Source organism: Gopherus flavomarginatus, chromosome 20 (assembly GCF_025201925.1).
Source record: "Gopherus flavomarginatus isolate rGopFla2 chromosome 20, rGopFla2.mat.asm, whole genome shotgun sequence".
NCBI classification, from domain to species: Eukaryota; Metazoa; Chordata; order Testudines; family Testudinidae; genus Gopherus; species Gopherus flavomarginatus.
In genome coordinates this window covers 24763850-24783320 of record NC_066636.1, presented here as the reverse complement: position 1 = coordinate 24783320, position 19471 = coordinate 24763850, and the positions used below count along the sequence as shown (strand labels likewise).

The 19471-nt window shown below is 66.2% G+C and overlaps 2 protein-coding genes across 4 annotated transcripts; both read left to right on the top strand.

The window, feature by feature from the left end:
• The first annotated feature begins 250 nt into the window (after positions 1 to 250).
• PYGO2 (pygopus family PHD finger 2) lies at positions 251 to 6162 on the top strand. Of its 2 annotated transcripts, none has more exons than XM_050930104.1 (3): positions 251 to 469; positions 1814 to 1863; positions 2465 to 6162. In XM_050930104.1, the coding sequence occupies exons 2-3, from the start codon at positions 1822 to 1824 to the stop codon at positions 3527 to 3529; spliced, it is 1107 nt and encodes a 368-aa protein (XP_050786061.1). In that variant the 5' UTR covers positions 251 to 469; positions 1814 to 1821; the 3' UTR covers positions 3530 to 6162. The 2 variants fall into 2 exon arrangements, with proteins under 2 accessions (XP_050786061.1, XP_050786060.1); XM_050930103.1 differs by having other exon boundaries at positions 296 to 473.
• Positions 6163 to 6724: 562 nt separating this feature from the next.
• Positions 6725 to 17759, top strand: PBXIP1 (PBX homeobox interacting protein 1). 2 transcript variants are annotated; one of them, XM_050930057.1, is made up of 11 exons: positions 6725 to 6815; positions 9549 to 9642; positions 10125 to 10246; positions 10851 to 10908; positions 11833 to 12001; positions 12684 to 12890; positions 12970 to 12993; positions 13169 to 13239; positions 13588 to 13713; positions 14258 to 15369; positions 17626 to 17759. In XM_050930057.1, the coding sequence occupies exons 2-11, from the start codon at positions 9583 to 9585 to the stop codon at positions 17750 to 17752; spliced, it is 2076 nt and encodes a 691-aa protein (XP_050786014.1). In that variant the 5' UTR covers positions 6725 to 6815; positions 9549 to 9582; the 3' UTR covers positions 17753 to 17759. The 2 variants fall into 2 exon arrangements, with proteins under 2 accessions (XP_050786014.1, XP_050786016.1); XM_050930059.1 differs by lacking the exon at positions 12970 to 12993.
• The last annotated feature ends 1712 nt before the right edge of the window (positions 17760 to 19471 follow it).

Genomic DNA, 19471 nt, shown 5'->3' with positions numbered 1-19471 from the left:
GGGCCCCGCCGTGGCGAGGGCCCAGCTGCGGGGAGCAGAACCCAGGAGCCTGCAGTGGTTTGTTCCAGCACCCCCCGCCCCCAGTCTAGAATAGTCTAATCGCGGCCGTGCCCCCGCTTCCCTTTGGAATGGTTTGTCCCGCCCGGTCCCCCTCCCACCGCATGCGGAGTGGTGGGGTCCGCCCCGGGAGGAATGGTTCTCCCCCCTTCCCGTGGTGGTAGGGCCCGGCCAGCTTCCGCTTCCGGCGCGGCTGCTCTGAGTGCGGGCCGGAGCCGCAGCGCGGAGCCCCCTCCCCGCGCGGGGCCATGGCGCAGCCCGGGCCCCCCCGGCTCTGAGCCCCGGGCCCCCCATGGCGGCTCCGCACCCCGAGAAGCTGGAGGGAGGCGTCCCGGCCCCGCCGCCCCCCCCGGGCCCCCCCAACCCGCCGGGCAGCGGCCCCCCCGGCGGGCCCGGCAGGAAGCAGGGGAAGGCAGGTGAGGGGGGGGCAGCCGGGGGGGGACGTGGGGGTGTAATGTGGGGCGGGGCAGGAAGGCACGTGGGGGTGTAACGGGGGGGTGTAGCCGGGAGGAGGGTCTGGGAGACACGTGGGGGTGTAGCGGGGGCGGGGGGACACGTGGGGGTGTAGCCGGGGGGAGTGGGGGTGTAATGTGGGGTGTAGCCGGGAGGAGGAGTTGGGAGACACGTGGGGGTGTAGCGGGGGAGGGGGGACACGTGGGGGTGTAGCGGGGGGGGACGTGGGGGTGTAATGTGGGGCGGGGCAGGAAGGCACGTGGGGGTGTAACGGGGGGAGGGTGCATGTGGGGGTGTAGCAGGGGAGGAGGGGCTGGGGGCATGTGGGGGTGTAGCAGGGGAGGAGGGGCTGGGGGCATGTGGGGGTGTAGCAGGGGCTTAGAGAGATGTGGGGCGCTGGGGCAGTGACGCTGGCAGGGCTGTCCTGGCTCTTGCGTGACTGGTAAATGCTGGGCCAGGGGTGCTGGGGTCTGTACGGCACCCTTCTCCCCTGGACAGGGCTTGAAGAGAGCAGGGCCGTGGGGGCCTCATGCCTGGCGCACTGCACGGAGAACCTGGGCCATGGGTCCCTGCCCCATGGTGCTTCTAAGGGGGCATGGCTGTGCCACCACAAGCCCCCTTACTGCAGGCAGGGTGACCTGGGGCTGAGTTGTGCCTGGCCTGCGGAACATGGTTTGGCTGGCAGGTGTTTGTGCAGCGCAGGAAGGGGCCGAGCTGAGGCCTGCCAGGATGCAGCAGCCATCCCCGCCGGCCCTTCCTGCGCACAGGTTGAGCTTGCACGGGCAGCAGTTGTGCTGAACACAACTGGAGCCTGGCGTTTTGTGGGGAAGGGAACGCGTTCACTTGGGAACGGAGCTCTTGCGGGAGCCGGATCGGGACACCAGCCACTGTGCATGCAGCTGAGAACCAGGGATGCACACGCAGGGCCATAGTGCTGCTCAGTCCTGGGGCTGTGGCCTGCTCCTGTTCTCCCTGGATCAGATTTATTGGTGACCTTATCAGGCCATAAAGTTCTTCTGTCCCGTCATTAATGGGGTGAAAATGCTGCCTGTGCCTTGGATGCTCCCCAGGCCTTGCCCTGGGCGAGCAGGTCGGGTGTGAGAACAGGGAGGCTTCGTGGGAGAAGAGAGTTTGGGGGGTGTCTGTTCTTTGTGCAAGGCTAACTTGAGAGAGGGAGCACAGGTTCAGGGGAGATGCTGGTCTTCATTTCCCCTCTGCGTAGGGCAGATGGGGGGACGGGCTGTCTTCAGGCCCTGCCAGGGTTGACGGCGCTCACTGACTTCACCGGTGCTTCCCCTCACAGGTCTGCAAATGAAGAGCCCTGAAAAGAAGCGGCGCAAATCCAACACTCAGGTAGGGAGCGTGGCTGAGACCCAGTGATAGGAGGGTGGGGGCCAGGCTGTCAGCCCAGCACCATGGCACCTGGGGGCAAGAACCCCAAATGGTTCTGGTGGCACAGACAGCCCCACCCACAGCAGGTTGAAGCCAAACCCTGGGGCTGCTTGGAGTGTCCTGCATCAGGGCTGACAGACACACGCACCTCCATGGAGCAGCGCGCAGCCAGTGGGGGCTGTATGGGCAGCGGTGCCCGTCCTCCAAAGCAGCCAGTGCTGGCTGTTCCCATGTCCTGGGGACTATCCCAGCATCTCAGATGCCTTTGACACGATGGCACTAGGAGACCAGGGTCCCTGCTCCAGCCAGGGCTCGTCTTCCCCTCTCCCAGTAGCATGAGGCTCCGGGAGGGGCAGCTTCCTGCTGCTCCGAATGCCGTCCGTTGCCAGGCTATGCAGAGGAACGAGTGGGCTCGGCCCTGCCAGTGCTGTGTGTCTCCTTCCAGGCCCTGCCTGGCACCAGCGAGAGCTGAGGGCCCTGTGCCCCTGGCAGGCCTGTGCCCCACACATCTGCTTGTTGTGTGGGTGAGCCCCACGCTAACTCCTGTGTCTTCTACCCACAGGGCCCTGCCTATTCCCATCTCTCGGAGTTCGCCCCACCCCCAACTCCAATGGTCGACCACTTGGTGGCCTCAAACCCTTTTGAAGATGATTTTGGGGCACCTAAAGTGGGGGCCTCGTCAGCTCCGTTCCTCAGCAACCCTGTGCCCTTTGGGAACTTCCGCATGCAGGGGGGCATGACATCCCAGGTTCCACCGGGCTACGGAGGTGGCCCCCAGGCCATGCGGAGGCAGCCCCCGCCCTTTGCCCCTAGCCAGATGGGCCCAGCCTTCAGCATGCCCCCCCAGAACCCCAACTATGTGCAGCCTGGTGCCATGAGCTTCCCCAGCCAGCCCTTCAACCAGCCTCTCGGACAGAACTTCAGCCCCCCCGCAGGGCAGCTCATGCAGGGGCCAGTCGGGGGCTTTGGGCCCATGATCTCCCCCACCGTGGGGCAGCCTCCCCGTGGAGACATGGCACCAGGGCCTGCCCTGAATCCCCCTGCTGGTCCCCCCATGGCCCAGAGGTTCAGCCAGCCTGCCAGTCTCTTTGGACAGTCTCCCATGCAGCGGCCCAGCCAGAACCTGCCCCCAAACACCAGCCCCTTCCCTGGGGCTGACCCTGGCTTCCCGGCTGGGGGTGATGATGGGGGGAAGAACCTCAACCCCCCTCCCAGCACCTTCAGCCAGGAGCCGCACTCAGGCTCGCCAGCTGCGGTGAACGGGGCCCAGCCGAGCTTCGCCCCCAGCAGCGCCAGCCGGAGCAGCAGTACCCCTGAAGCTAACAGCCTCCCGCCCTCCAGCAAGGCGTCTGGCAACTCTGGGCACCAGCCACCGCCAGGCCTGGTGTACCCTTGCGGTGCCTGCCGCAGTGAGGTGAACGATGACCAGGACGCCATCCTGTGCGAGGCTTCCTGCCAGAAGTGGTTTCACCGGGAGTGCACGGGCATGACGGAGAACGCCTACGGGCTGCTCACCACCGAGGCCTCGGCTGTCTGGGCCTGCGACTACTGCCTGAAGACCAAGGAGATCCAGTCGGTGTACATCCGGGAGGGCATGGGGCAGCTGGTGGCGGCCAATGACGGCTGAGCGGGTGCTGGGCCTGGCTAGGGAGGGGCCATGCTGCCCTCACCTCGTACAGATCCCTGCTTGGTTTTCGGGCCAATTTCCTCCCATTTATTTTGTAGCCACCCCTCTCCCTGTGTGCAAGAGACGACGCTGAGTGCTGGTGTCTGGCTTCGGTAACATTTCCTCTCTGTTCTTGCTCATCTGCATGGCTGGGCCTGGTGCAGCTCATGCCCTTTTTAAACACTCGGAGCGTCCATTGGAGGGAGAGGAGAGACCAGGTCCTGCCCCCGGATACCCCTGCGCCTGCCAGCCCAGAGTGTGAAGTCCGGCTCGGGGCTCTGGGGTCTCTGTTACTGGCCGAGCTGAGCAGCCAGTGGTAGCAGAATCTCTGTCTGGGGACAGAGTAAGTGACTGTCCCACAGAGAGCCCTGGGGCAGGGGGCAGCCTGCAAATGCTGACGCTCGGAGCAGTCTCTGCTGGATAGAAGCAGGGAGGAGCTGGTGAGGGCTGTGTCCTGGTGATGGGGGAGCCGTGGTGTGACTCCTAGAGCTGGGACCTCAGCCTAGAGTGATACAGATCTCCCCTGGACGCAGCGAGTGCTGGGAACAGCCAGGGCTCCGTCTTCTGGCAGGGGCCTGTAGCAGAACCAGCATGCTGAGCCCTTTGCACTTGATGTGGGGGTCTGTCCCACCCGAGCTGCCACTTCCCAAGCAGTCGGCCCTGTGCTGTTGCCAGAGGGGAGGGCGATGGGTCTGCAGCATGGGGAGGTGGGTGTGCTGCCAGCGTGCATCTGAGCAGCAGGGAAGGCGGCTTTCGCTCCCTTTCCCCAGACTGCAGCTGGTGCCCGGTATACATGCTTACGCTTGGGATGTGTGTGGAATCCTGGCTGAGTATAGCGCAGGCCCCTCAGAGCTGAGCCGGGCCTGCTGCAGGGACGAGGTGGATTCTCCTGATCACTCACGAATACGTCTGTGGCGAGACACCCCTCCAGCCCCAGCGCTCTCAGCACCGTGTCCCCCGGGAGGAGCTGCTCTGCCAGGTTGTGCTGCGCGCTGGGTTTCCGTAAAGCTCCAGCCCTGGGCCTGGATTAGGTGAGACCCAGATTTCGTTATGAGTCAACCCCCAGCCCAGGGGGCTGGGAGAGCAGCTGAGAGACATGGCCCAAGAGACTCCGCAGCCGTCGTTAGATGTCCTCAAGCTTTGGGACGTGACTCGTGATTTTTGAATGCCTGGGACCCATGGAGCCTCCAAACCCCATTGTGCCATGCTGGGTGGGTGAGCCAGACACACCCTGCACTGCTGGGCCTGTCTGCGCTAGGGGGAGCACGGCTGCGCCATTCGTCATTGGTTGGATGGTGCCTGTTGCCTCCTGGGTTCCCACGAAAGCCAGTGGGTGGTTATGCAGCTGAGCAGAAGCTCAGTGCCCCTTTCCAACGTGAGGTAGGTCACACACAGCAGGCTACAGGCACAGGACCAGGGAGGCCGGCGGGTCCGGCTGTGCCCAGAGCGTGGGGGGCGCACATGTTGGAAATGCGCATGTTGTGACCAGGCCACATGCTCTGGCAAAGCAGGACCCAGGCCTGTGGAAGCAGCTTCTGAAGTCACTGAGTCTGGGAGTCCCTCCTGTTCCCCCCCCAGGGCTAGGGCTCGGAGCAGGCAATAAGCAGCAGTGGGTGTGAAGGTGTTTTCCTGGGGTTGCCAGCAGCCCAGCACAGAGGTGCCTCCCTTCCCTCTGTACCAGGGACGTAGCCTGCTGCAGGGCCTGGCTCCCGACCTGCTGTGCTCCTGCCCGGGCAGCTCAGCTCACCAGCCCATCAGGTTTCCTCGGCTGCCTGGCAGTTCGTTCACACCACTCGGTGCTGTCATTTCAGGCAGCGGCTGCACTTGGGTCATGTTTGTGAAGTTCTCTTGGCTGCCACACTTTTAAAGGCCTGCGCCTGCTTCTGGTGTCAGTGAGAGCTGCAGAGCCCCGGGGCCGGGAGTGCCATTCAGCCAGTGCATGCGGTGCAGGGGGCAGCTTGCTTTCCACCAGTGGCACCGACCTAGATTAGTGAGCCGGGGGGGACTGTCTGGAACCAGTTACAGTGAAGAGTGAGACGGGGGAGTGGGGTGAACCCAGCGGCCTGGCCTGGCACATGGGCTGGGTCTCTTCCTGCTCCAGTGGCTGAGGGGGGTGGGCAGGCCGGTGGCAAGGGCCTGTCATGAGCTGCGGGTGGGGAATGGGCAGGGGGAGGGTTCTGAGCTGAGAACAGCCATGCTGGGAGCAGCTTGGTGCATGGCACAGGGGCTGATTGGTAGGCACATGCTTTACCCTGCTGCGTACACACATCGCCCGAAGGCAGGACTGCTGGCTGGCTAACAGCTGCTCCTGTTTAGTAGCCATGGGCCATCCCAACCCTCGCTAGGCACCCTGGACAGGCCTGTGTGCTGGGCCCTGCTGCTTTCGGCTGGGTTGGGGGAATCTCCTGGTTTTGTTAACTTTTTGCTGTTTTGATGACTTGTTCCCTTTTGTAAAGTGGTTGCTGGTGTGGTTTGTAATCGTTTTTAACCTCCCAGAGCTTTCTGCAGGACCAGGGGGTGCAGTCTTGCCCCGTTTTAACAGTCTGAGCATTAAATCTTTTTGTATTGTCCAGCTATAAAGCTATTTGAAACCAGCCTCCTGCCTGTCTGAGACCCAGCGTTGTATTGGGTTGGTTTAGCTGGATTGGGGGCCCCCCAGCTGAAGATTCTGCTCTATTAGCCTCTCCCCTGAGGGTGCCAGCAGTGCCCCCCACCCCTGGCCTGGTGTGGTAGCTGCACAGCCAGCAGCAGCCAGCCTGCTCCCAGGAGTCCAAGGCCCGGGCTTCCCTGGCCTTTGTTGGTGGGGGAGCGGGAAGGGCAGCGTGCCGGGCAGGGGCCTGGGTGTCCCAGTGTGTGTGGGGCTGAGGCCCTTCCCCGGGGGGCTTTGCGAGAGGAAGCTGCCCCAGGGCCGGAGGCTGGGCGCAGGCTAAGCGGAGCCCCCGAGTGCTGCTCGTGGGGGGAGAGCGTCACCTGGAGCGAGAGGGGGCCGGGGGGAGCCCCTGGGGGCCCCGCCTGCTGAGGGGGCTGGTCCAGCCAGAGGCGGGGTTCCCTGTCTCCCTCTGCCAGCTGGGCGCGGGGCGTGTCTGCGATTGGCTCGGCGGGTCACGTGGGCCCTCGCGCCCGTCCGGAATGTAGCGAGCAGCTGCCCGAGTTTGATACAAAGTTGCTGCGACGCGCCGGAGCCGGGACCCCCCCGGGAGACAGAGCCAGGTGCCCCCGGCCCAGCGCCCCGCTCAGCCCGGAGCAGGTCAGTGAGCCCGCGGGGGCTGGAGACCCCGGCCCGGCTGCTGTGGGTGGCGCCGGTCCCAGGGCAGCCCTGGCCAGGGGCGAGGCCGGCCTCCGCCCTGCAGGGGGGCTTCCCCGATGGCTGCAGGATGGTCCTGGGGCGAGCGGCTGGGTGGGCCCTGCCCTGAAGGCACCGGGTCCCTGGCGCGCAGCGCAGCGCAGGGGGGGGTTGAGTCTGCAGGCCCGCTGCTCTCAGCCTGGGGACACGACCTGATGTCAAGGGGTCTTGTTCCCATGCTGCCAAGTGGGCAGAGGGGCTGGCTGGGAGTGAGGGTCCCGGCCTGGGTAGGGCTGAGAACCCTGCGCTGGGCGAGCTGAGCTGGGGCCCCTGTCAGTGCCCTGCAGCAGGCATTGGGCCAAGGTGCCCGACGGTGCCCTTGGCACGAGTGCGGTTCTGGGCTCCCTTCGCTGGGCCAGGCCTGTCACACTACCGCAGAGCCTTGCCCAAGGCCCAGGCTCTTCCGCTCTGTGCCCCATGCCCAGCCGATGGGGCTGTGCCCACTGCCCCATATCGCTCTCCTGGTGCCATGGCTTCCCCGGGGAGGGAGTCTCACCCGCACAGCTCCGATAAATTCCTTCCTGCCACTCCCTTCCCATGAGGCGCTGCTAGCAGAGACGGCTGCTGTGCAGAGCCCGGGGAGGAAGGGACAGAATGGCATCCACACCCCGGCCGTGCCCAGGGGCACCTCTTGCCGAGCTGGAGCTGCCCTTCCCTACGGAGCCGCTCTGCAGACGCAGCGTCACCGCCTCTGCTTCCACCTGCTAAACTGCATGAAAAGCAGCTAAAAATAGCCCCCCAGTGTCACTTTCCCATGTTGCAACTGGTGTCAGTGGCGTGGGGCTCGGGAGGCAGGGGCTGGGCCGAGGTGAATGCACAGTGGGGGCTGCGCAGGGAGCAGGACAGTGGGGATCGGTGGTGTGGGGAGACGGGCGCCCCGGGCAACATGCCAGGACAGTTGGCTCATGCCTGAGGCTGTGCTGTGACCAAGGGTTCTCAACAGTTTTCTTTCTGAGGCCCCCACAACACGCTATAAGAATTCCACGGCCCACCTGTGCCCCAGTAACTGGTTTTCTGCATATAAAAGCCAGGGCTGCCATTAGGGCAGGGCAGTTGCCTGGGGTCCCTTGCCACAGGGGCCCCCATGAAGCTACATTGGGCAGCTTCGGCGTAAGCCCTGGGGGGCAGGACTCAGGGCCTCGGACTTCAGCCCCATGCAGTGGCGCTTTGGCTCTCTGTCCTGGGCCCCAGCTACCCCTGGCTGTGCTTGGTGGTGCCCCTGAACCCTGCTTGCAGCTCCCAGGGGCCTTGGACCCCTGGTTGAGAGCCACTGCTGTAGACCCTCTTCAGTGTCACCCCAGGGGGCTGGGCCGTGGGCCTCCTTTGGCGGCGTCCCCGTTCTGCAGGGCCCAGCTGCGTCTCACCTCGCTGCAGCGTTTCCTGCCTTTCCTCTCATTGGGGCACTTCCTGCTTCTCAGAGCTCGGTGACCTGCCCTGGGGGAGCAAGTGCTGCAGCCAGGGTTCTCCTGTGCTCCTCTGGGCTGATGCTGGAGTGGGAGAGCCCAAACCTCACAGCCGTCCCAGGACAGGGGCAAGATTTTTATCCCCATTGTACAAATGGAGAAACTGAGGCACATGGTGGGGAAGAGACTCCAGCAAGGTCACACCGTGAGTCTGTGGCAGCAAAGCCAGGAATAGAAACCAGGAGTCCTGGTTGCCCCCCTGCCCTGCTTGCCAAGGGGGGGGGCTATAAGGGCACCCTCTCAGCCCAGTTTTTCCTTTGATGTGAACCAAAACTGTGTGACTTCATCTTATCGTCATGGAAACATTGTGATGTCATGGAGTTGGCTTTGTGACATCACTGCAGGAGCTGTCGGAGTTAAGTCTGCTCTGGGTGGGAAGGAAATCCCCAGAGCCCGTGGGCAGGAAGCTCAGAGATGGGCAGTGGGGAGTGACCCTTCTCTCTGAAAGCACCTGGAGCTCCAGTCCCAGACTGGCACCTAGACAGCCTCCCCTTCTCTGGGCGGCCAGCTGCCATATGAGGCCTGGGGCCTCATACATGTCCTGTGCCAGCTGGGAATCCCCTCTGCCCCCTGAGTGGGCCGGGCTCCTTGGTAGCTGTGCAGGGAATGCGCTGAATCCCAAGAGGCAGCTGACTCCTCCCTGCCCCCTTCCCCTGCCCCCTGGATCTCCAGCCCTCAGAACCTGCCCGGGGAGTGAGCCTGCCCTCCCCACATCGCGCCAGGCTCAGGGACCAGGGATCTGTGTTATCAACGCTGCCAAACCCGGGCCCCTCTCACTGCAGGCACCCTGACCCCATGACCCCTGCAAGGGAGTAGGGACAGGTGGGGTTGGCAGCTCCGGCTCCTGGCTCTATTCCCAGCTCGGTTAGAGTTGGGTGGGGTCTCTCCCTGGCTCCTGTCCCGTCTGGCTGGAGCTGTGCCTTGTGGTGGGAACAGGGTGTTCCCACTCCCGTTGGGAGGCCAAGCAGCTTGGAAACGGGCCTGAAGATCTTTGTTTTCATTTGCAAATTTCCCTTTGCAAGTCAAATCGCCCAGGGCAGAGCCTCAGCCTGGGCACCCAAAGCCATGCAAAGTCTCTGTCCCTGGGGGCATCAGGCATTCCTTGTGCTCTGAGCAGTGTCTCTCCGCTGGCCACTGCCGGCTGCCCCAGCACTGACCTCTCTGTCCCCTGCAGGTGGGATCCGGGCTGTCCTGGGACCAGAGCAGGAATGGCTGAGAACTCAGACTCCCGGGACTCGGATAACAGCTGGGTGATCGCAGGCTCCGAGGTGCCGCACCAGGCCCTGGGCTGCAGGGTGGAGATGTCCCAAAGGGGGCCCAGAACTTGCCCTGGCCAAGCAGATCTCTTCAGTTCTTGCTCCTTCTCCCGCTGGCCTGGGATGCAGAGCTCCTGGCCTCTGCTGAACACCCAGCTGCTGTGACCCCCGCTGCCACCACTGCCCCTAAATCCCTGCCCCTCTGCTGCCTCCTGTTCAGGGTTCCTGGATGACTCTGAGCCACCTGCCCTTGGGTGAGGGGTGTCGTACTGTCCCCCCCCCTTCAGGTTTGCTGGCGAGACAGGGTCTGGGCCCAAACTGTGAGCCCCAAACACTTCCCAGGGGGCAGCAGGGGTGTGGATCTGACACTCAGGAGCTCTCAGCATCTGAGGATCATCTCTGCTGCCCCTTGTCCCTGGCAGGGCGGGGGAGGAGTGGGCTGTGCCCGGGGAGGGCAGGTAGTGACTGATGTAACCTGCCCTCTGTCTCTCCAGGGTTTGCCTGTGGAGACCGTGGGCCCAGAGCTGGGCACAGTCATCCAGACTCCAGTGGACGAGGAACCAGCAGGACACACCTTCCCGGAGGGGCACAGCACTGAGGATGTGCACACGGGCACGTGAATGGCGCAGATATGGGATGAGTCCCCCCATCCCCCTGGGCCCACTGCCCCCGGCTTCCCCTGTCCAGCCCCCGACTTTGCCTGTCCAGCTCCCCCCACCCCGTTCTGCCCAGCCCCCCAGGCTGTCTGCCCTTGGCTTCCCCCTGCCCTACCCAACCCCCGTAATGCCCACCCCCCCCCCACCAGGCCCCAGCTTCCTCTGTCCCCCATTCTGCCCAGCCCCCCGGGCTGTCTGCCCCTGTCTTCCCCCCATCCAGCCCTTTGGTCCTGCCCAGCCCCTCTTGCTCTCCATCTCCCTGTCCCCCCACCCCACCCCCATGCTTGCTACCTGACACAGGCGCATCCCTGGCCCCATGGGTTGCTCTGGCCTCCTGGCTGGGTTCCCAGCTCCCTCTTCTCCTTTGGGCTGAGGGGGAGGATCCCTGGGCCTCTTTTGGCTGGAGGCGGAAGGGGGTGGGGGGCTTCCTCAGGTGCCCATTAGGGCTTCTGCATCGGGCAAGAGGGGCCCTAGCTTCCATCCCCCTCCGCCGGCACTGGGGACGCGCTGGCCTCCCCGCTGGCTGCCCTCTGGACGCTAACGAGGCCGTGTCTCCCCAGGCAGGAAGAGTGAAGGCTCCCAGCTGAACATGTCCCCTGGCCCTGAGGAGGCTGAATTCAATGTACGTTGGCTGGGGGTGGGTCACAGGTTCCCATGCCAGAGCCCTGTCCCCAAGTGATCCCTAGAGCAGAGGTGTTAGAAAACCAGCCACTCGCTGTGTAAAAACTGCCAGTGATGGAGAACCCAGCACAACCCTGGGTCAGTTGTTCCAATGGTTAATTCCACTCATGGTGAAATATTTACACCTGACTTTCAATCTGAATTTGTCTAGCTTCAACTCCCAGCCATTGGCTCCAGTTAGACCTTCCTCTGCTAGACAGACGAGCCCCTGATTAAATATTTGTTCCCAGGTAGATCCTCACCCCTGAACCGGCTCTTTGTTCAGCTAGACAGACTCAGAGCTCAATCAGTACAACTGCCCAGCCAGCCAAACTGCATGCTTCTCCGCTGCTGGCTGGGTCTGTAAGGACCTAGCACCCGCAGGAGAGAGCTACAAGGAGAGGGGACGTTGGTCACAGTTGGTGCTTCTGATGCATTAGCTACTAGTGCTTGGAACATGGACCTCAGCTGCACGCAGGGATCCAGGCTCGCTCCCCTGATCTCTGCACCCAACCAAGACTGGGTGATGGCAGACGCAGGTGGAATTCTAGCCCTGCAGCCGGGGTTTGTAGTTAGGGAGCCGTTAGATGCTCAGATCTGCCCCTCAGCAAGGGGGGTGTTAGCTTTGGCTGCCTAGGTAGCGAGGCCTATACGGGTCATTAACTAATCTCTGATGGGGTGGCAGGGGGCGCGGAGTCTAGAGCTGGGCTCCCAAGCTGCCCAGTCGTGGTGGGGGAAGGAGCCAGCCCAGCCAGGGCACGCAGCCCCACCCTGGGTCTCCTCTGCAGACTCCAGGTGGGCTCCGGGTGCCCTGCCTGTGTCCTGGGAGTGGGAGCACGTGGGGGTGGGTGGAGCATGGATCCTGACAGTGTCGCTCTGTCCCCAGGACTCTGAGGAGTGTCCCCAGGAGACCCTGAGCCTAGCAGCCTCCCCCAGGCCTGGTGCACAGGGCCACGAGGCGCCAGAGATCCAGGCACAGGATGGGCCAGGCTCTGAGGACCCCGAGCTGGGCTCTGACACCAACACCCTGGGCTCCGCGCCCAGTGGCAGAGCAGGTGGGTCCCAAGTCACTGGGCAGCTCCAGGGACAGGCTCCAGGGTTGGGCCGCAGGGGTGCTGTGCAGGACTCACCCCCAGAGACAGGTGCACAGCCCCCACCCCTCTGCAGTGGGGAGCCTGTCTGAGTGTTGGGGGTGCCTAGCTCAGTCGGTGCTTGTCTCAGGGGACGGGGGGAGCGGGAGGGAACTTTGGCTCAATTTTGGGGACTGCCTGACTTAGCAGGGGGCTGGTCTGAATGTACATGAGGGCGGTGCCTGGCTCCATGGGGGCTGGTCTGAGTGTCTGGGGGCAAGGCCTGACCCCATGGGGTGGGGCTGAGTGTCTGGGGGTGGGGCCTGGCTCAGTGAGGGTGGGGTCTAGCTCATTGGGGGTGGGGCTGACTTTCTGGGGGCGGTTCCTGGCTCCATGGCAGCTGGTCTGAGTGTCTGGGGGCATGGCCTGACTCCATGGGGTGGAGCTGAGTGGCTGGGGGCAGGGCCTGGCTCAGTGGGGTGGGGCTGAGTGTGTGGGGGTGGGGCCTGGCTCAGGGGTGGGGCGGAGTGTCTGGGGGCGGGGCCTGGCTCAGTGGGGTGGGGCGGAGTGTCTGGGGGAGGGGCCTAGCTCAGTGGGGCGGGGCTGAGTGTCTGGGGGCGGGGCCTGGCTCCATGCGTTGCTCTCAATAGGCTCCCCCACTCGGCAGGTGAGCCGCCGGAGGAGGTGAGCAGCAGTGAGGATGATGCTGAGGGTCTGCAGCAGTGGCAGCTGCGGGACTCACACCGGGCCCCGTGTGGCCCTGCCGAGCGCCGTGGGGCCGAGGCAGCCGGTGACGGGGAGAGCGGGCTCAGTGTGAATTCATGCCTGCTAGGCGTGCTGGCGCTGCTGGGCGTCGGGCTCCTGACCTTCTCCGGTGAGCGAGGCCTTGCAGCTGCTGGGGGGTGGATGGGGCTGGCGCCAGCATCTCCTTCACCATCTATTTCTCTCCCCAGGTGCCATCTATGACCCTGGGGATGGTAAGTACCGGGGGGCCTCCCCCTCACTAACAAGCTGCGCCACACTTCGGGCCTTCACCTGTCTCCGGCCCTCGGGGGGGAAGTGTCATTGACACCCCCCCATGACACCCTGTGTGGAGCTGCTGAGACGCAGCCCAGCTGGCTGTTCAAATCTCCTCTCCTCCCTTCCTGCCAGGCCCTACGGAGAGCATGGATCCTGGGGACATCCCAGATGGGGAGCAGCAGCCACTGGCTGCTGGTGTGAAGGTACGTGGGGTGGTGGGGAGGTTTCCGGGCCTGAGACTAGCTCAGCAACCCACTGCTGAACAAGGGAGGTGTCCCCAGCATTGGCTTTGGGATGAGCAGGCACCCTGGAAATGCAGCCCCAGGCATCCTTGCCTGTTTCCCAGGCACACAGGCCTGCGCGATACCACCATGAGATCCCGCCAGCACCACACAATGAGGTCTGCCACCTGCTGGCCCCAGCTTGCTGGGGAAACTGAGGCACAGAGGGAGGCAGGGTGGGCTGGGGCAGAGCTGGGAGGGGAACCCCGTCATCCTGGCTCTCACATGCCCTGTACAGTCACAGAGCTGAGCTTTTACCCTTGCTCATAGGACTGGCTGCAGCAGCCTCCGCTGCACTCAGCCGGGGACCCCCAGAGCCTTCACTCCATGAGCCTACTTCTGGACAAGCTGGCCAAGGAGAACCAGGACATCCGGCTCATGCAGGCAGAGCTGCAGGTGGGTGCTTGGGGAGGCCCACAGGGAGCACTGGCGGCATCATATTCTGTCTGCTGTAGCTCTCGGCCAAGGGCAAAGCCAGCTCGTAGCGTGGCCAGGGCACTCAGCTGCCTTGGGCTGAGCCGCAGCAGGTCCGTGTGGCATCGGGGAGCCAGCTCTGTATCGCCCTGCAGACACGCCACCCCTTGCCATGTCCGTGACTGGCTCGCCCGCTCTGTGCGCTAGGACGGCCCCTGGCTGCCCCCGGCTGAGCTCCCGGGGCAATTCCAGCCTGTGCTGGGGAGACGTGTGGACGCAGCTTGAGTCCTTTGCAGTATCTGGGTGGGAGGAGCCTAGCAGCGCTGATATGGGCAGGGGGCACCAGAGGGGGGTTACTTCCCTCCCTCCTTGGGGGAAGGGGCCCAGCCCACTCTGCCTGCCCCGGCCAAGCAGGGATTGGCCCTTCTTGGTGCCCTGGGTTGGCCGGGGGGGAGGGGGGGGGCTGTTTGCCTTGCCCCAGCGTGGACCCGTCTGTCCTGACCCTGCCCCCTTCCGATGTCCGCAGGCACAGAAGGACGAGCTCCAGGCCCTGCTGCAGAAGAGCGAGGGGGAGAAGGCGTCGGCCGGCTCCCAGCAGCAGAGCCTGGCAGGGGAGAATGCGCGGCTCCACCAGGCGCTGCAGCAGGCGGCCGAGGCTCACCGCTCTGCCCAGGCCGAGCTGCAGGTGCTGCGGGAGCAGCTGCAGGGCCTGGAGCAGGAGGGTGCAGCCGAGACCCCACGAGCGGCCCCAGAGCTGCCCAACGAGGATCAGCTGCTGCACCAGGAGCTGGCCAAGCAGCGTGGGCTGCTGGGCTCCGTGCAGCGGGAGCTGGAGGGGGCTCTGCAGCGAGCCCAGGGCTCCGGCGGGATGGAGCAGCTGCGGGTGGAGCTGGCTGGTTTGGAGCAGCAGCTGGCACAGGAGCTGCAGCGGGTGGAGAGCTGGGAACAGAACTACAGCAAAGGGCGCAGCGGGGAAGGCAGAGGGGCCACGGAGCCGTCCCGCCCCCGCCGGCAGGAGCCATCCAAAACTGACAAGAAGGAGGGTGGGTGGCACAAGAGGTCAGAGGCCAGAGAGGAGCGTAGGCGCCAGCACGGGGACCTGGGGGACAGGGAGCAGGATGGTGCCAAGCGCCCGAAGCGCAGGGAGCAGCCCGAGCCCCACAGGCGCCAGGGGCCGCGGGACACCAAGCCAGCCAAGGACCAGAATGGGCAGCGGCGGGCGGGCGGAGGGAAGGCGGCGCTCCACGGGACCCACGAGCACAACGTCTTCTGGGAGCCGCCCCGGCTGCAGCGGTACCGGGCGCCCCAGGGCTGCACGGGCGTGGCCGGCTGCGCCCGCCAGGAGGGGCTGGAGCTGTTTGGTGCCGAGCTGGCACCAGTGCAGAAGGGGCAGTTCCTGCAGCTACTGCAGGGCTACATGGCTGGGCTGGGCTGGGGGCAGCACTTCGCGGGGGTGGCGGCCCGGCTGGACGGCGCCTTCGCCAGTGACGGCACCTTCGCCCACGACCGCCTGTGCTTCCGCCACTTCGTGGAGGACGTGGAGGAGCTGCTGGAGGAGCTGGCGGAGCAGGAGCAGGGCCACGAGGAGGCAGCCGATGACTTCGAGGAGTACGTGCTGCAGCACTACGGCGGGGACGGGTGAGCCTGCCCCCGTATCCCCCCCCCCCGGCCCTACGGCAGGGAGGGGTGAGCCTGCCCCCGTATCCCCCCCCCCCTCGGCCCTACGGTGGGGACGGGTGAGCCTGCCCCCTTCCCCCCCCTCGGCCCTACGGTGGGGACGGGTGAGCCTGCCCCCGTATCCCCCCCCCCTTGGCCCTAGGGTGGGGACGGGTGAGCCTGCCCCCTTCCCCCCCCCTCGGCCCTACGGTGGGGACGGGTGAGCCTGCCCCCGTATCCGCTCCCGGCCCTACAGGGGGGAGGGGTGAGCCTGCCCCCGTATCCCCCCCCCTCGGCCCTACGGTGGGGACGGGTGAGCCTGCCCCCTTCCCCCCCCTCGGCCCTACGGTGGGGACGGGTGAGCCTGCCCCCGTATCCGCTCCCGGCCCTACAGGGGGGAGGGGTGAGCCTGCCCCCGTATCCCCCCCCCCTCGGCCCTACGGTGGGGACGGGTGAGCCTGCCCCCTTCCCCCCCCCCCCTCGGCCCTACGGCGGGGACGGGTGAGCCTGCCCCCTTCCCCCCCCCCCCTCGGCCCTACGGTGGGGACGGGTGAGCCTGCCCCCGTATCCGCTCCCGGCCCTACAGGGGGGAGGGGTGAGCCTGCCCCCGTATCCCCCCCCCTCGGCCCTACGGCGGGGACGGGTGAGCCTGCCCCCTTCCCCCCCCCCCTCGGCCCTACGGTGGGGACGGGTGAGCCTGCCCCCGTATCCGCTCCCGGCCCTACAGGGGGGAGGGGTGAGCCTGCCCTCGTATCCCCCCCCCCGGCTCTACGGTGGGGACGGGTGAGCCTGCCCCCGTATCCCCCCCGGCCCTACGGTGGGGACGGGTGAGCCTGCCCCCGTATCCCCCCCCGGCCCTACGGTGGGGAGGGGTGAGCCTGCCCCCGTATCCCCCCCCGGCCCTACGGTGGGGACGGGTGAGCCTGCCCTCGTATCCCCCCCCCCCCACCCCGGCCCTACGGAGAGGACGGGTGAGCCTGCCCCCGTATCCCCCCCCCGGCCCTACGGCGGGGACGGGTGAGCCTGCCCCCGTATCCCCCCCCCCGGCCGTACGGCGGGGACGGGTGAGCCTGCCCCCGTATCCCCCCCCCCGGCCGTACGGCGGGGACGGGTGAGCCTGCCCCCGTATCCCCCCCCCTCGGCCCTACGGTGGGGACGGGTGAGCCTGCCCCCGTATCCCCCCCCCGGCCCTACGGCGGGGACGGGTGAGCCTGCCCCCGTATCCCCCCCCCCCGGCCCTACGGCGGGGACGGGTGAGCCTGCCCCCTTCCCCCCCCCCTCGGCCCTACGGCGGGGACGGGTGAGCCTGCCCCCTTCCCCCCCCCTCGGCCCTACGGCGGGGACGGGTGAGCCTGCCCCCTTCCCCCCCCCTTGGCCCTACGGCGGGGACGGGTGAGCCTGCCCCCGTATCCCCCCACCGGCCCTACAGCGGGGACGGGTGAGCCTGCCCCCGTATCCCCCCACCGGCCCTACGGCGGGGACGGGTGAGCCTGCCCCCGTATCCCCCCCCCCCCGGCCCTACGGTGGGGACGGGTGAGCCTGCCCCCGTATCTCCCCCCCCCGGCCCTACGGTGGGGACGGGTGAGCCTGCCCCCTTCCCCCCCCTCGGCCCTACGGTGGGGACGGGTGAGCCTGCCCCCTTCCCCCCCCCCTCGGCCCTACGGTGGGGACGGGTGAGCCTGCGCCCTTCCCCCCCCCTTGGCCCTACGGTGGGGACGGGTGAGCCTGCCCCCGTATCCCCCCCCCGGCCCTACAGCGGGGAGGGGTGAGCCTGCCCCCGTATCCCCCCCCTTGGCCCTACGGCAGGGAGGGGTGAGCCTGCCCCCGTATCCCCCCCCGGCCCTACAGTGGGGAGGGGTGAGCCTGCCCCCTTCCCCTGCCCTTGGCCCTACGGTGGGGACGGGTGAGCCTGCCCCCTTCCCCCCCCCTCGGCCCTACGGTGGGGACGGGTGAGCCTGCCCCCGTATCCCCCCCCCGGCCCTACGGTGGGGACGGGTGAGCCTGCCCCCTTCCCCCCAGGCACACAAAGTGTGGATGCCGTGTCCACAGGTGGGGGTGCTCGATGTGGGGGCCTGCACCGGGGGCGGGTGACACCGTCAGCCCAGGCAGCGGAGGTGGCTCTGTGCACTCAGGGGAGGGGAGTCGGGGCTGCCCAGCGTGTGTGGTGGGGGGGCACATTGCCCTTTCTGCTCCCCATCAGCCCCTCCCCGGTAACCCCCCCTGTGTTTGCACTTGCAGTTTCACCAAGAAGGAGAGTGAGCGGCGCCGAGCGAAGCAGCGGAGCAAACAGCTCCATGGGCATGGCCCCCTGCGGGACAGGGACGGCCACCGTGGCAAGGAGAGCAGCCCGCCAGACAAAGGCTAGAGCCGGGGGCCACCCAGCCCTGTAGTTTGTAGGGGACAGCGGCCAGTGCCCCATAGGGACGCGATGCTTGTTCTGAGGGTCGTATTCCAGGCTAGGGGGGCTGGGAGGGAGCGACCCCTGGGGGAAGGGGATGCCGGTGCAGGGTCGTGCCCCCTCTAAATCCATATGGCCAAAGTTCGATCAGAGCCCACAGCCATCAGCCCCTGCTCAGCGCACCAGTGAGATGCCAACACGCCTGCTGCCAGGCACAGGCCCCTTCCCATGGCTGAGCTGGGGGGGCTGAGCCATCACAAAGCGATGGGGGGCATTGGCGGGTTTCCTTTGGACAGCAGGGAATGCTTTGCCCACAACCTGCAGTTCCCCCTGGGTGCTGTGCCATGGGGCTCCCCATGGCACCCTACCCCCTGCCCTGTCCCTTCGAGGTGCCAAGGGGCCCGATTTCCCTGGCATGGGGCCAGGGGTGGGTTTATGGGGACCAAGCTCCCACATGCACCCACCCGCTGGTTGGTAACGGTGTCCCCCTGCTGCGGCCTGGCTGCGTGCCCACTCCACTGCCGTCCCCAGCACCGAGTCAGGCTGGCTCCCCCCACGTGGGGCCCCCTCTCTGCTCCCCACCCAGGCTCCCTCCACACTAACTGCCCTGCGTGTGATGTTGCACTTTGCTAGAAACCAATAAACTCGCTGTTGGGGAGCTCCTGAGGCCAGGCACTGTTGAGTGGGGTGGGACTCCGTGCGGCGCTGGGGGGGACACAGCTTCCCAGGGTCGGCAGCACCCTGCCTGCCTGGCTCCCCGGGCAGCTCTGCCATTGGGGGACTGGGGATGGAGCCCAGCAAATGATGCCAGAGTCCTGGCTCAGGCAACGCCCGGTGAGACGCCTCCATTGCCATTCCCAGCCCCTCCCCTCCCGGGGCCCCCAGGCCAGCCCGCCCCACATCAGCCCAGCAGAGCCCATTGTGGTCTACCATCCCGCCCTCCACCGTCCAACCCAGGCTAGAGAACCCACCCAGGGGTTCCTGTGTCCAAGCCTGACCCCTCTCCCTGTAAGCTGGGCCCTTCGCTCCGTTCTCCTCTGGAGTGTAGGGACAGCTGGTTCCTCCCAGCTCCCTGGGGCTGGGGGTTCCCTGGACACGCCCCGGGGTCCAGGCTTCTCACCACCAGGAGCCCTTAGCGGGGGGACGCCTTTTCTCTGCTGCCCACGATCAGCTCCCAGTCCGTGGCCCCAGCTCTCCGAGCTGCTCGCGGTGGCTGCTTTAGGCACCTGGCTGGAGCCATGGGGGTTGGGCTGGTTGCCCTGGGCTGCAGCTGGACACTCCACAGCTGTGGCTGGTTTTAGAGGGCTCGAGGGGCAGATCTCACCTCAACAAAAGCTGCCCCATGGCTCCACTGTCTCGGCAGAGGGTAGGGCCCTCGGAGCTGGAGCTAGGCCATGCTGGGACTGAGACCAGGAGGGAGCTGCAGCCACCCTGGCGCCCCTGGCACAGGAGGACCAGAGCATCATGGCCCAGCCCTGGCAGGGCCCCTTAGCATCTGGCTGCACTGCAGTGAAAGACCCACGGCTTCAGCCTTCCGTCCAGCGGTTTCCCCAGGAATTGAAATGGGAGCGGTCAGGGCCGACGAGATATATCAAAGAGATATGAATGAAGTAAATGTTTTGTTAGGCCTGCGCTGCATTAGGGAGATCAGGCACCATCAGAGAAGGTAACGGGGTGCTCAGCTGG

Bases quoted from the DNA above. Each gene is read 5' to 3' on its own strand.
- PYGO2 (XM_050930103.1), top strand. From the start codon at position 350: ATGGCGGCTCCGCACCCCGAGAAGCTGGAGGGAGGCGTCCCGGCCCCG. The intron at 474-1,813 runs GTGAGGGGGGGG...TTCCCCTCACAG, and splicing joins CAGGAAGCAGGGGAAGGCAG to GTCTGCAAATGAAGAGCCCT. The intron at 1,864-2,464 runs GTAGGGAGCGTG...TTCTACCCACAG, and splicing joins GGCGCAAATCCAACACTCAG to GGCCCTGCCTATTCCCATCT.
- PBXIP1 (XM_050930057.1), top strand. From the start codon at position 9,583: ATGGCTGAGAACTCAGACTCCCGGGACTCGGATAACAGCTGGGTGATC. The intron at 9,643-10,124 runs GTGCCGCACCAG...CTGTCTCTCCAG, and splicing joins GGGTGATCGCAGGCTCCGAG to GGTTTGCCTGTGGAGACCGT. The intron at 12,891-12,969 runs GTGAGCGAGGCC...TTCTCTCCCCAG, and splicing joins CGGGCTCCTGACCTTCTCCG to GTGCCATCTATGACCCTGGG.